Below are 15,358 nucleotides of genomic sequence, written 5' to 3'. Positions count from 1 at the left end.
CTCTTTGAAGACATCCTGAAACTCCTTTAGCTTTTCTATTAGTGAAGTAAGACCCTTCGGCTGCTCCCTTGTTTTCACTCGGGGTCACCACAGCAGATCCCAGGTGGATCTGCATGTTGAATTGGCACAAGTTTTACACCAGATGTCCTTCCTGACGCAACTCCACAGTACATGGAGAAATGTGGTGGGGGTGGGGTTTGAACCGGGAACCTGCCATGCTGAAACCAAAGCTGGTCACCATGAAAATCAGATAAGTAACTGATGGCTTCCACCTCATCCTGTGTCATCTCAGCCAGGTAACGAGCCAATGATGGTTCTTTGAGGACGTCCAAGAATGAAGAAGGAATAATGCTGTTGTTTTGTGAGGAACCAAGACTCCTGACCCACAGGAAGTGACTGCAGAGCGGCTGTGGCAGGGCACATGCTCATATTTTTGTTCCAGGTGAGCTCAGTCCAGCTGTTGGTTGTTATGATAATGAGGCGGAGACCACGTTGTTGTTGTTGGGGTTTTTTTTGTTTTTTTTTTGTAGTTCATTTATTGTTTTCATGAGTCTTTTCAGGAAATGACTGAGTCATCATTTTCATTTCACTGCATTTATTTATTTATTTTATTTTCTACAAGATTCCACATTTTACATGTTCACATAAAGAAAATTAAATGCTCCAAACACATTCCACTGTGTGACGGTCCAGTTTGCCGACTGCCATGTGGACGTGTGTCAGTCCTCCTGCTGAAGATCCAGGGCCCTCATCTACAAACCCTGTGTAACCACTGGGAGTGGAGAGCAGGCTTGTGCACGCACATGCACTTCCATGATCATCGAGATTTACACAGGAGAATCTTATTTATACAATTTTATAAATGTGTGTGCGTGTCGGAGTTCGTGCACACACGGTTTGAGTGTTTCAGTGGCGATTCCACACACAGAGTTTCTACACGAGGGCCCTGGATTGGCTGTGACTGTGGAGCTGCTTCACATTCGTTTGTGGATGTGGAGGACCGCCTTGCAGTTAGGACAGCTGTGCTCCACGTCCTTGCAAGCGTCTACACAGAACGGGATCAAACAGCAAGGCCAGATCCTGGTGGGTAGGACAGGAACATGGTGAGCATTCCATTGTGGGTCAGACCGGGTCTGTGTGTGCAGGGTTCTACTCACAGAAAGATTCCCAGCCCCCCGCAGATGAGCCACGTGAGCAGACCGTTCTTGTACTGGACAGTGGTGACAACAGTGTTCTGGCAGTGAGGACACTTCATCTGTCCTGGAGCATCAGTTGGCAGCTGCTGGACCACCACCATCTGGCTGACTGTGGATGATACATACCCACTGATGACAAGATCCCACAGTGTTGGTGAGACCTTGGTTCTGTTGGTACTCACCGGGCTGCACAATCTGAGGCTGCACAATCTGAGGCTGCTGCATGCTGTACTGAGAAGCAGGCTGCTGAACTACTGGAGACAAAGCAAAGTCAACAGGAAAAGCCCAGATTATTTTATGCTATTTTACTGTCCACTTGTTGTAGGAATCTTTATGCACCTCACGTGGGTTAAATCATGTTTCTCCTGAAGAGCTCAGAAGCTCCTGATAACTGCTACCTTCTTGCCTGTACTGGACTCCGACGACGTTGTGTATATGTGTGCCTCATCCACTTGTCTGCAGTCCCTGACCCCACTCTCTCACTGTGCTCATCACTGGTTGTAGCTGCCTCACCCTCCACTGTGACTTGTCTGCCAAAGCTGGCATGCCCTCTTTGACTGACAGGTACACACTGGATGACTCTGGTTTGCAAGACTCTCACTGCGTTCATTCCGATTTATTTATCCAGTTTACTTCGGAGATCTGAAAGCCGTTATACTCTGCATTCGAACCTCGTGTCCACATTGAAACAGGAAAGAAAGCTTTTAATTTTTCTGCTCCCTCTGATTGGAACGTCCTCCAATCTGAACTAAAACTGTCTGGGTTGATCACCTTGAATGCCTTCTGTTCTATTTTAAGAGACTGGAAATGGAATGCTTTTGCACAGTGCCTGTGTTTTTAAATTTTAAACTGTTTTAACATATATATTGTTATAATGACCATGTTGATTGTTTTATCTGTAAATTGCTTGTATTTTATTTGTTTTTAATTAGAACGTGTGCTGCTGCCTTCCGTGGGCAGGTCACCCTTGTAAAAGAGGTTTCAATTTCAATGGGCTTTTTATCTGGTTGGATAAAGGATAAATATATAGAGATACATAAATATACAGAGATTAGCCCTCTGCTGGAAGACCACAGGGCTGCGCTGTCTGTGGACTTTAAGCCTGATTTTCAAAGTTTGTTGTCAAAGCTGGACAGTGTCCAATCTGCAGTGTGTGACCACGGTTTATGCATTAATTCTCTTGAATCCGAGTACACTGATTTTGATCAACGTTTGGACCAAATCAAGGTTGAATACTCTGCACCCCAAACAGACAACAAGTGGTTAAAATCCAAGATGGCAGACGTGGAGGGATGCAGCAGATGAAGAATGTTTGGATTGTGGGTTTACCTGAAGCTATTGATGGTCACTGCCTACTATCTGCATTGTTACAGGTAAAATGGACTGATCATAGCTGTTGTTGCTTCTGCCCTTTCATTGGTCAGATTGAGATAAGACACTTTGTTTTGTGTTCAGTGCCTTCTCATAATTAATACCTTTTTCATCATTAGTTCCCCCCACCGTAATACCTTTGTTGATTGAGCACAATGACTCTGACTCTGCCGAAAATGTTCCTGTGATCTTTGAAGAAGGGGGGACTTTGAGCCAGATAATTCGTACTGAGTTGCCCTGCCTGTTTCACCTGCTTACACAATACTGCCCTCTTATGGGAACTCAGTGTGACTACAATTACTGTTTGTTCATAATGTTTTGTACATTTTGTTTACGCTGGCTGTTTAGGCTGTATATATATATATATATATATATATATAATAATCAACTCAGCCGTTCTGTGCCATACGCACACGTTTTTTGCAGCAGAGCTTTTTGCAGTCGTTAACGTTTTGTACACTTGCAGCTTGTAGCCGAGTTTGTGGAATTTGGAGGAGTTGGCGTCTCCACTCTTCACTTCAGACTTGATTAAGTGATTCATAAGGCACTGCACATACTCTGTGTTCCTGTGTTTGGAGGTGGAGGTTTTTCCCTCAGGAAGGAACTGTATTTTTTGCTGACTGTTTGCTGGGTGTACACACACCCACCCTTAACCTGTGTCTGTTCCTGCCAGCAGTACCGGATCTGACAGCTGGAAGCAGTGGCCACCTGGAGACTCAGGACTTGGCGGCTCTGGTGTGTTGCAGGTCTCTGTTGGGGTGGAACCTCGTGCGTCCCAACTCTTCTCTGGATAGACGTCTCCTACCCTCGGGCCTGCCCACGCGTCACCTTTTGTGTAGATTGATTGACAGACTAAAAGCATATTTGGTGGTTGTGCACATTTGCAGAATAAATTGTTATTTATTCGGACTTCCTATTGGCCGTTCATTTACGTCCCCTGTCATGGGTCCGTGTACTTCACTTTCCCAACAAATTGCTGATCCAAACAACCAATGATTTATAAAGGAAAATCACGGAAATCATCAGGGGGGCACAAACTTTTATATACAACTATATGTAAAAGTTTGAAAGACCCACAACATATATATATATATATATGTATATATATATATATATATATATATATATATATATATACAGTGAGGAAAATAAGTATTTGAACACACTGCGATTTTGCAAGTTCTCCCACTTAGAAATCATGGAGGGTCTGAAATTTTCATCTTAGGTGCATGTCCACTGTGAGAGACATAATCTAAAAAAAAAAATCTGGAAATCACAATGTATGATTTTTTTAATAATTTATTTGTATGTTACTGCTGCAAATAAGTATTTGAACACCTGTGAAAATCAGTGTTAATATTTGGTACAGTAGCCTTTGTTTGCAATTACAGAGGTCAAATGTTTCCTGTAGTTTTTCACCAGGTTTTCACACACTGCAGCAGGGATTTTGGTCCACTCCTCCATACAGATCTTCTCTAGATCTTTCAGGTTTGGAGTTTCAGCTCCCTCCAAAGATTTTCTACTGAGTTCAGGTCTAGAGACTGGTCAGGCCACTCCAGGACCTTGAAATGCTTCTTACGGAGCCCCTCCTTAGTTGCCCTGGCTGTGTGTTTGGGGTCATTGTCATGCTGGAAGACCCAGCCATGACCCATCTTCAATGATCTTACTGAGGGAAGGAGGTTGTTTGCCAAAATCTTGCAATACGTGACCCCATCCATCCTCCCTTCAATACGGTGCAGTCGTCCTGTCCCTTTGCAGAAAAGCACCCCCAGAGTATGATGTTTCCACCCCCATGCTTCATGGTTGGGATGGTTTTCTTGGGGTTGTTCTCATCCTCTAAACATGGTAAGTGGATTTGATTCCAGAAAGCTCTATTCTGGTCTCATCTGACCACATGACCTTCTCCCATGCCTCCTCTGGATCATCCAGATGGTCACTGGTGAACTTCAAACAGGCCTGGACATGTGCTGGCTTGAGCAGGGGGACCTTGCTGCCCTGCAGGATTTTAAACCATGATAGCATCATGTGTTACTAATGTAATCTTGACTGTGGTCCCAGCTCTCTTCAGGTCACTGACCAGGTCCTCCTGTGAGATCTTGCATGGAATCCCAGACCGAGGGAGATTGACAGTCATCTTGTGTTTCTTCCACTTTCTAATAAATAATCATAACAGTTGTTGTCTTCTACCAAGCTGCTTGCCTGTTGTCCTGTAGTCCATCCCAGCCTTGTGCAGGTTTACAGTTTTGTCCCTGGTGTCCTTAGACAGCTCTTTGGTCTTGGCTATGGTGGACAGGTTGGAGTGTGATTGATTATGTGGACAGGCGTCTTTTATACAGGTAACAAGTTCAAACAGGTGCAATTAATGCAGGTAAAGAGTGCAGAATAAGAGGGCTTCTTAAAGAAAAATTAACAGGTCTGTGTGAGAGAATTCATGCTGGTTGGTAGGTGTTCAAATACTTATTTTCCTCACTGTATATATACAGTGGTCCCTCACTATAACGCGGTTCACCTTTCACGGCCTCACAGTTTCGCGGATTTATTTTAGTGCAATTTTGCGTGCTTCTTCTTTTTTTTTAACAGCGCATCGTGTTCTGCGTCCTTATCAGGCGGGCCAGTCGGCATCACTGCGATTGCTCTCACTGCCTCCGATGGGCTTACCGAGTGTGCGGGCTCGGTAAATGCCGCAGCGGGCCACTTACACCGCCCCTTTCTCTGCTGTGCGGAGCTGTGCCAACTCTGGCAACAGGTCCAGAGACTCCGCTTGCATTTTTGATGCAGAAAAATCTGCACACCCGCTGCATGGTTTCGGTAACCGCAGCCACAGAGCTCCATGGCCATGACTTGGATTCTTTGCGGGTCCTGCATCCATACCCCCGGAAGCAGTGAGCGAAGGGAGAGCACGCGCATTGTGTTCTGCGTGTGTCTGTTCATAATCTTCTTGTCCAGAAGAAAAAAGAGAGTGTTTACACAGTAGAGCAAAGTGAGAAAATGTTAATGCCTGTTTGAGAAAAGTGTATAAAGTGTGTAGTGAGGGGTTTTACAGCCTTAAAACATCTATAATAATTGTAAAAAATAACGCTGACTACTTCGCGGATTTCACTTATCGTGGGTTATTTTTAGAACGTAACTCCCGCGATAAACGAGGGAACACTGTGTGTGTATGTATATATGTATATATATATATATATATATATATATATATATATATATATATATATATATATATATATATATATATATATATATAGGTTAATGTGCTTGGTTTCAGTGCAAAAGGTTCTGGGTTCAAATCCCACCCCTGCCACATTTCTCCATGTAATGTGGAGTTGTATCAGGAAGGGCATCCGGCGTAAAACTTGTGCCAATTCAACATGCAGATCCACCTTGGATTTGCTGTGGCGACCCCGAGTGCAAACAAGGGAGCAGCTGAAGAGACTTACCTACGCTTCGCCGATTTTGGAAAAAAAAAAATTGTTGTTGTTCTTTACATTGAGACCTTTATCGTCTGAGGTTACCTGTTTGGGGTGGGGGTGGGGGGTGGGGGGGTCTGGTTTTTATAATGTCATGACAAACGGTGTAAAAATGGGTTTGAAGCTGCCCACTTGTGGAAAAAAGTGTGCAGAAAGGACAGCCTTATCTTCATAATTAACTGGTTCATTTAATGGAGACAATAAATCACATTTGATTTCACTGGCATGAGAACATTTCAGTTGAAATTTTCTTTTGACCCACAGATGAAGACCAAAAATTAGGGAGAAAAAAGGCAAAAACTATACTCAACAAAAATATAAACGCAACACTTTTGGTTTTGCTCCCATTTTGTATGAGATGAACTCAAAGATCTAAAACTTTTTCCACATATACAATATTACCATTTCTCTCAAATATTGTTCACAAACCAGTCTAAATCTGTGATAGTGAGCACTTCTCCTTTGTTGAGATAATCCATCCCACCTCACAGGTGTGCCATACCAAGATGCTGATTAGACACCATGATTAGTGCACAGGTGTGCCTTAGACTGCCCACAATAAAAGGCCACTCTGAAAGGTGCAGTTTTATCACACAGCACAATGCCACAGATATCGCAAGATTTGAAGGAGCGTGCAATTGGCATGCTGACAGCAGGAATGTCAACCAGAACTGTTGCTCGTGTATTGAATGTTCATTTCTCTACCATAAGCCGTCTCCAAAGGTGTTTCAGAGAATTTGGCAGTACATCCAACCAGCCTCACAACCGCAGACCACGTGTAACCACACCAGCCCAGGACCTCCACATCCAGCATGTTCACCTCCAAGATCGTCTGAGACCAGCCACTCGGACAGCTGCTGGAACAATCGGTTTGCATAACCAAAGAACTTCTGCACAAACTGTCAGAAACCGTCTCAGGGAAGCTCATCTGCATGCTCGTCTTCCTCATCGGGGTCTCGACCTGACTCCAGTTCGTCGTCGTAACCGATTTGAGTGGGCAAATGCTCACATTCGCTGCCGTTTGGCACATTGGAGAGGTGTTCTCTTCACGGATGATGCGAAGGAGATGTGTTGCACTGCATGAGGCAAATGGTGGTCACACCAGATACTGACTGGTAACCCCCCCAATAAAACAAAACTGCACCTTTCAGAGTGGCCTTTTATTGTGGGCAGTCTAAGGCACACCTGTGCACTAATCATGGTGTCTAATCAGCATCTTGATATGGCACACCTGTGAGGTGGGATGGATTATCTCAGCAAAGGAGAAGTCCTCACTATCACAGATTTAGACTGGTTTGTGAACAGTATTTGAGGGAAATGGTAATATTGTGTATGTGGAAAAAGTTTTAGATCGTTGAGTTAATCTCATACAAAATGGGAGCAAAACCAAAAGTGTTGCGTTTATATTTTTGTTGAGTATACATGATCAGATTTCTGTCAAACCTAAAACATTAGCAGCTTAATTATTTGCACATTTAGCCTAATATTTACAAACATCAAGCTTAATAAAGGAGCTAATTGTTCCTCCCTGATTAGACAGATTATTAAAGCGTCTAATGACAGACATTCAGCATGTGAGGGCGTATTTGTTCAAATCTGCAGGTCATGGATGATTTGGCTCGGAGGGAGTGTTGCCCGGGGAGTAATTCATTGTAGAACCGCCACTGCATATCCACCTTATTCCTGAGGGCGCTGCTGTAGAAACGATTATGGGTGTGACTTCCTGTTCGACACTGGAAGTAGCAGTGAGCCATTGTGTTCTAGCGGCTTTCGTTTCCCGGGCTGGTTTATTTTAAAGTTTATTATTTTCTTTTCTAAATGATGATCAGCTCCCGTAGCATTTAAAAATGTCCTTGCACAACTCAGTAACATGTTGCATTGTTCGCGGTTGTACTAACAACCAGACGAAGTTAAATCTGCAGCCACAACAGCAATGAACGTGCAGCCGGACTGAGAGTTTCCACCGCTGACCGAGAGATGAGGAACCCACAAGGAAGAGGCTGAAAAAACTCAACTTGAAAAGACCACCTCAAACATTACATGTGTGCTCTTTTCACTTTGGCGGAAAGTCCACAGAGGAAAGTCTTAGACTGTAGGTGGGATATAACAGACCACCGGAGAAACTAACGAGGACTGACAGCAGTGTCACCAAAATAACAGGTTGATTTCATGTCTGGATCATGTGATGCCCAGTGGTGTAAAGTCCCACCTGTTCAAAAGGGTCCACTATCACATGTGAAATGTGTCCACCAGGACCATCAGGACCAACAGGACCACCAGGACCATCAGGACCAACACGACCATCAGGACCATCAGGACCAACAGGACCACCAGGACCAACAGGACCATCAGGACCATCAGGACCAACACGACCATCAGGACCATCAGGACCACCAGGACCATCAGGACCATCAGGACCATCAGGACCAACAGGACCATCAGGACCACCAGGACCAACAGGACCACCAGGACCAACAGGACCAACAGGACCATCAGGACCACCAGGACCATCAGGACCACCAGGACCAACAGGACCACCACGCCCTGTAGCTGACTGCATCTTAGAGAGGGACACAGACTCCCGTCTGTATGCAGAATTTCAAACACTTCACCATCAATGCTGGTTGTGGATGAAATTATAAAGACTTTGATGAAACTGAGACAAAACTTTGTCAAGGCTGATTTGGCACACAGATTTAAAATATCACAGGTCAGCAGCACAGTGGGACTGAGGGTGGACATTATGTGTGAACACATGAAGGATCTCACTGTGTGGTTGTTTCATGAAACAATTACAACAACTTTGCCAAAAGCTTTTAAAGAGCACGTTGCTACACAACTTGTGTAACTGACTGCACAGAGACACTTTTCCAAAAGACAAAATCCTGGATTCAAGGAGTGAGTCATACAGACACTATTATGCAAATAGCACAGTTCAGTATTTAGGGGCTGTTTCTCCCTCTGGAATAATCAGCTTTATTTCTGATGCTTATGGTGCAGAACACAGAGGTTTTGTTTTTAATTTGGAACATCTATTAAAATGTATTGAAAACACTGTTTTCCTTGTAACAATAAAAAATAAAGAACTGAAAGTGTCTTATTTCCATACGTCTTTATTTTCCTTCACACGGCGCTCTTTTGTTGTCTGACTCATGACACCTGATAAGTGATGACTGTATTTGAAGAGATTCAGATATTTGGGGCAGAGCAGAACCTTCTTTGCAACAGATTCATCCAGTAATGTTGGAAGCAGCAGGTGTCCAGATGACCAGGCACATCAGTGTAAACTGGACCTGCAGGGATGTTTTTTTTTTTTTCATTTATTTATTTTAGTTTATTTTAATGAAGGCTCACATGCATTCTGTCACATTAGTTCAGAGATTATAATGAACTAAAGTTACCCACCTGAAGATCTGTGCTGCCTGAACACCTGCTGTTTGTGTTTCACCTGATGGAGAAACTCAAACTCAGGCTCAGGCTCGGTGATCTTCTGCTGGTCTCTACGTCTGCCTGAAGGTAAATAAATTGTGTCCAAAGACCTCTTTTAACAGAACCAGACAAACCTTATTACTGTGCAGGTCCTGATGCGCTTCAGAGCTTTTCAGATTGTTCACTGTCTCCTCGTCCGGAGCGAGAACTAAGAAAGGAGCTAAAAATGCTCCCGTATGTTATCTTAGGCCACGTCTTCATGCCGTCCTTCCGCCTCTCTGTATTTGTCGACAGCAGCATTGTAATGTCTTGTTTGAGCCGTGACAGCTGCTGTTTATGTCTCTAAGCCTCTAAGTGAAAGTGAATTCGCGCGAACAGTTAACATGTAAAAAATGCCGGTTCGGGTTCTTAATGAAAGTCTAACCCATAATTCACGCAAAGCCTCATGGGAACTCGGAATAAGGTGGATGTTATTTGCAGTTCTGTGGTGAGTTTTATGGGTCATGTGGCTTTGGAACACCACAAAAGTGTTCAGTCAGTTTTCGCAGAACATGAGTCACATTTGTCACAGCCAGACAGGTGGTCACCATGGAAACATGCTCAGCATCACCAGTGTTTATGAGAAAAGTGCCAAAATAAAGAAATAAAATAAGAAGTCCAACAATTAGAAGGTAGTAAGTCCTCCATGGAAGTGGAGGCCCATTGGTGTCAAGCAGATGAGAGTCTACAACACCCCACTGGGTGGGACGGCAGTCAATCAATCAATCAATCAATCAATTTTTTTTATATAGCGCCAAATCACAACAAACAGTTGCCCCAAGGCGCTTTATATTGTAAGGCAAGGCCATACAATAATTATGTAAAACCCCAACGGTCAAAACGACCCCCTGTGAGCAAGCACTTGGCTACAGTGGGAAGGAAAAACTCCCTTTTAACAGGAAGAAACCTCCAGCAGAACCAGGCTCAGGGAGGGGCAGTCTTCTGCTGGGACTGGTTGGGGCTGAGGGAGAGAACCAGGAAAAAGACATGCTGTGGAGGGGAGCAGAGATCAATCACTAATGATTAAATGCAGAGTGGTGCATACAGAGCAAAAAGAGAAAGAAACAGTGCATCATGGGAACCCCCCAGCAGTCTACGTCTATAGCAGCATAACTAAGGGATGGTTCAGGGTCACTTGATCCAGCCCTAACTATAAGCTTTAGCAAAAAGGAAAGTTTTAAGCCTAATCTTAAAAGTAGAGAGGGTGTCCGTCTCCCTGATCTGAATTGGGAGCTGGTTCCACAGGAGAGGAGCCTGAAAGCTGAAGGCTCTGCCTCCCATTCTACTCTTACAAACCCTAGGAACTACAAGTAAGCCTGCAGTCTGAGAGCGAAGCGCTCTATTGGGGTGATATGGTACTACGAGGTCCCTAAGATAAGATGGGACCTGATTATTCAAAACCTTATAAGTAAGAAGAAGAATTTTAAATTCTATTCTAGAATTAACAGGAAGCCAATGAAGAGAGGCCAATATGGGTGAGATATGCTCTCTCCTTCTAGTCCCCGTCAGTACTCTAGCTGCAGCATTTTGAATTAACTGAAGGCTTTTTAGGGAACTTTTAGGACAACCTGATAATAATGAATTACAATAGTCCAGCCTAGAGGAAATAAATGCATGAATTCGTTTTTCAGCATCACTCTGAGACAAGACCTTTCTGATTTTAGAGATATTGCGTAAATGCAAAAAAGCAGTCCTACATATTTGTTTAATATGCGCTTTGAATGACATATCCTGATCAAAAATGACTCCAAGATTTCTCACAGTATTACTAGAGGTCAGGGTAATGCCATCCAGAGTAAGGATCTGGTTAGACACCATGTTTCTAAGATTTGTGGGGCCAAGTACAATAACTTCAGTTTTATCTGAGTTTAAAAGCAGGAAATTAGAGGTCATCCATGTCTTTATGTCTGTAAGACAATCCTGCAGTTTAGCTAATTGGTGTGTGTCCTCTGGCTTCATGGATAGATAAAGCTGGGTATCATCTGCGTAACAATGAAAATTTAAGCAATACCGTCTAATAATACTGCCTAAGGGAAACATGTATAAAGTGAATAAAATTGGTCCTAGCACAGAACCTTGTGGAACTCCATAATTAACCTTAGTCTGTGAAGAAGATTCCCCATTTACATGAACAAATTGTAATCTATTAGATAAATATGATTAAACCACCGCAGCACAGTGCCTTTAATACCTATGGCATGCTCTAATCTCTGTAATAAAATTTTATGGTCAACAGTATCAAAAGCAGCACTGAGGTCTAACAGAACAAGCACAGAGATGAGTCCACTGTCTGAGGCCATAAGAAGATCATTTGTAACCTTCACTAATGCTGTTTCTGTACTATGATGAATTCTAAAACCTGACTGAAAAGACCAATACGATCCCAGGAGTCACTCACAATAATGAAGAAATCTTGAGCCTTTCCAGGACAGTTACTGTGTGCATGTAGTCCAGTTTAATAGTCAAATAGAATAAACACGTGGATAAAACTGTTTGTGTGTCATTCTTAAATGACAAACACAGCTATGTAGTTTGGGTTCATAGCCAAGTGGTTAAGTGTGCCTGTCTCCAGTGTGGCAGGTTCCTGGTTCAAACCAAACCGCTGTCCATTGTCCATGTAATATGGAGTTGTGTAAGGAAGGGCATCCAGTTAGGGTCCCTTGGTTTATTCCCTGTTATGTTTTATGTTGCCATTTTGTTTTCTTTGTTACTATTTTCTTTGGCCGTTCATTCTGTTCTAGTTTTCTTTAGTCAGTTGTGTTTTCATTTTTTGTTCATTCATTTATCACTTGTTTATCTAGTTCCCCTCATTTGTAATATTTGTTGTGCTGTGATGTCAGGATTTGTTTTCTGTTCTTGTTTAGTCACTGCTTTTTCTTATGGTTTGTTTTACCGCCTTGTTTTGTCAAGTAAGTTTCTGTTTAATTTAGTTTTAGTATTTATCTCTATTTTCTCATGTAGTTTCCATTAGGTTATCACTTGTTTATTTTGCTCTTGTCACCAGTTTAGTTTTGCTTTAGTATTCATGCTCCATGTTTCCCGATCAGTTCTCATGTCATTTCTTTTGCTCTCATGTTGCTGCCTGCTTCTAGTATCATAGTTATATTCTGTGTTAGCTTGGTTCATAGTTCCGTTTTCCCTCACACCCATTCGATTATGTTCTCACATCACATCTCTGCACCTGCCTCATCACTTCACTTTGTGCACTCTCTTCCTCCCCATCTTGCACAGTGTTTAATCTTTGTTCACTAGCCATGCCCCCATTTCTAGATTGTTGCTCACATGCACCTTGTTAACTCCTGTCCTATTTAACCTCCTCCCAGCCACCACTTCCCTGCCAGTTATGTAGTCCTTCGTACACATCCTAGCTCTTGTTTCCTGTCCTGTTTTGCCTTTTCTCGACAGACAATGTGGATTCTGATGATGAAGGAGATGATGCCTTTTTTGTTCTGGACAAGGAACCAGAGCAGGTGGATCCACCGACATGCACACAGATCTCCACAGCTTCTGTTTGCAGTTTCTCCAGGACTCAGGCGCTATGAGCTCCATCCCAGCTCCGAGTCCTTGAACTCAAAGATGCAGACACACACTGCTCCAGCTGTGGCTCCAGGTGCGTTTTGTTTAAAGTGTCGAGATCAACGTTAGCTTTGGTTTCATTTACTTCCTCTTTCATCACTTTTGCACTCTTGCTTCACAGGCTATTTGGTGATAAAGTTCTTTCATCCACCTTTGCTCAACAAATTGTGACTTTTTTTCACTTGTTTCCCATCATTCAGGAATCATCATATGCCATGAGACTGGGCTTTTACTCGGTGATAGCATACTCGCAGGGCACTTGGAAAAGGCGGGGCCATTCGTGCAGAAGTGGTTGCCTGCTCTTTACTCTCATGCTGGCTGTGCGAATGGCCCCGCCTTTTCCAAGTGCCCTGCGAGTGGTGTTGGATGTACATGGGTGGCACCTGGAGTCTGGCATTTGCTGACAGTCAGTCGCTGGTGTGAAGGTTGCCTCGATCGTGCCATTCAGCCAGGGTTCGACATGACCGATGATTTTGTGCAGCTCCTCAGCCGTGGCATGATGTCTGACCTGCGTATGACATGCTGTGCGAATGCTGCAAGCACAATCAGATGGCAGTGCGACCTCATCTTGCCCCCATTTGAATGGGTTTCCTGTGTGAGTGGCATGTGAATGTAGAGTGCATGTGCTGTGCCTGAATGGATGTGATGACTGCTGTAGGAGGTGATTTTCCACAAGCGCAATTCAAATCCTCCTTCGTGCACCAGTCTGCCTCAATTGTGTTATGTGTGAAGGGGCCCTAAAACCTGTGCCAAGTCAACATGCAGATCCACCTCAGGTCTGCTGTGGCGGAAACAAGGGAGAAGCCAAAGGGACTTATTTACAAAGTAAAGTCATCAGAGGGAGTTTTTCTTACCACTGTCACCTGTGTGCTTCCTCTAGGGTTAGTAAGGTTGGACCTTACCTGTGTGAAGCGCATTGAGGCAATTTTCTTGTGCTATATAAAATGAAATTATATTAAACTGAAAGTTTGTGCAGTCTGGAGCTTGGTCACTCGGGAGGAGCTCAGAGTCGAGCCGCTGCTCCTCCACGTCGAAAGGAGTCAGTTGAGGTGGCTCGGGCATCTTTTCCGGATGCCCCCTGGACGCCTCGCTGGAGAGGTGTTCCGGGCACGTCCCACTGGGAGGAAGCCCCGGGGAAGACCCAGGACACGCTGGAGGGACTACATCTCTCGGCTGGCTTGGGAACGCCTTGGGGTTCCCCCGGAGGAGCTGGGGGAGGTGTGTGTGGATCGGGAGGTCTGGGCGGCTTTGCTTGAGCTGCTGCCCCCGCGACCCGACTCCGGATAAAGCGGAAGAAAATGGATGGATGGATGAAAGTTTGTGCAACTAAATGCAACCTGAAAGTTTTGTTTTGTCAACTTCAGGAACCATGCAGTTAAATTAACCTGCTTTTCTGAATTTGGTTATTAGTTCATTCAAAAGATCATTTTTATCTGAAACAAACTGTTGCTAGTTGTAAAGTTGAGTCAACTTATCCTCAAAGAGGAGAACAAGTCAGCCAATTATCAGCCCTGATTATTGGTTTGGTTATCGACTGAACCTTTGAACCAGGTTTCATGATCATTGACATTCAGAGATTGTGGCTCCACCCCCCTTTTTGAAGTTGACCCCACGGTCTCGGCTTCTTTTGTGGATTCTGAGTATTTACTCTGTAGAATCTTACTGACAGTCCAACAAAAGCAACTATAACAACAAACATTCTGGGCTAAATGCAATTAACATCAAAACTAGAAAGTAAGAAATGTTTCAAATCAACAAGTCTACACTGTCCTCTTGGCCTTCAGGAGTTTGATACTTTACTTACCATAGCTGGTGCCAGGTTGAACCGGGACACTGTAGTTCACAGGGGGTCCAGGATACGGGGGAACTGGAGGACTTCCTTTGTCCATGTGATCGCACCACAAAGAGTAAGTAAAAAATGACACTAAGGAGGCCTCTAGATCAAAGAACAGTCCAGATCAACTCCCAAAGGTCTTCTGGTTCAGGCTGAAAGCTGGAATCTTGACTGTCAGCTTTTATGTGGGGTTGTGAAATGTTGTAGTTGGGAATGTCGAAACAACCGTCATGTGAAAAACAGGTTTGGTTACATTTCACTGGATGACAGGTGTGAACAGTGATTCAGCTGAAATCCATTTACAGGCAGGAACAACTTTTACTTTCAGCTGAAACAAATGATTTCAAAACATTCCACTCAAATAAAGCTGAAAACAAATCAATATCAATGATTGATCAGCAGGAGTCAGCACTGAAACCACATCACATCAGTGTGAACAGTAA

General features: G+C 43.8%; 1 protein-coding gene across 2 annotated transcripts; it reads right to left on the bottom strand.

Annotated features, from left to right (window-relative positions):
- Positions 1-578: 578 nt before the first annotated feature.
- Positions 579-15,098, bottom strand: LOC117526561 (LITAF domain-containing protein-like). 2 transcript variants are annotated; one of them, XM_034188625.1, is made up of 4 exons: positions 14,886-15,098; positions 1,379-1,447; positions 1,158-1,305; positions 579-1,080 (listed from the first exon to the last, which is right to left on the bottom strand). In XM_034188625.1, the coding sequence occupies exons 1-4, from the start codon at positions 14,968-14,970 to the stop codon at positions 975-977; spliced, it is 408 nt and encodes a 135-aa protein (XP_034044516.1). In that variant the 5' UTR covers positions 14,971-15,098; the 3' UTR covers positions 579-974. The 2 variants fall into 2 exon arrangements, with proteins under 2 accessions (XP_034044516.1, XP_034044515.1); XM_034188624.1 differs by having other exon boundaries at positions 1,379-1,450; positions 14,886-15,097.
- Between the last annotated feature and the right edge of the window lie 260 nt (positions 15,099-15,358).

Source organism: Thalassophryne amazonica, chromosome 15, assembly GCF_902500255.1.
Source record: "Thalassophryne amazonica chromosome 15, fThaAma1.1, whole genome shotgun sequence".
Taxonomy (NCBI): Eukaryota; Metazoa; Chordata; class Actinopteri; order Batrachoidiformes; family Batrachoididae; genus Thalassophryne; species Thalassophryne amazonica.
The sequence above is the reverse complement of the archived record's forward strand: the minus strand, read 5'-3'. Positions and strand labels throughout refer to the sequence as shown.

Bases quoted from the DNA above. Each gene is read 5' to 3' on its own strand.
- LOC117526561 (XM_034188624.1), bottom strand. From the start codon at position 14,970: ATGGACAAAGGAAGTCCTCCAGTTCCCCCGTATCCTGGACCCCCTGTG. The intron at 1,451-14,885 runs GTAAGTAAAGTA...CTTTGTCTCCAG, and splicing joins TCAACCTGGCACCAGCTATG to TAGTTCAGCAGCCTGCTTCT. The intron at 1,081-1,157 runs GTGAGTAGAACC...CCTACCCACCAG, and splicing joins GGGGGGCTGGGAATCTTTCT to GATCTGGCCTTGCTGTTTGA.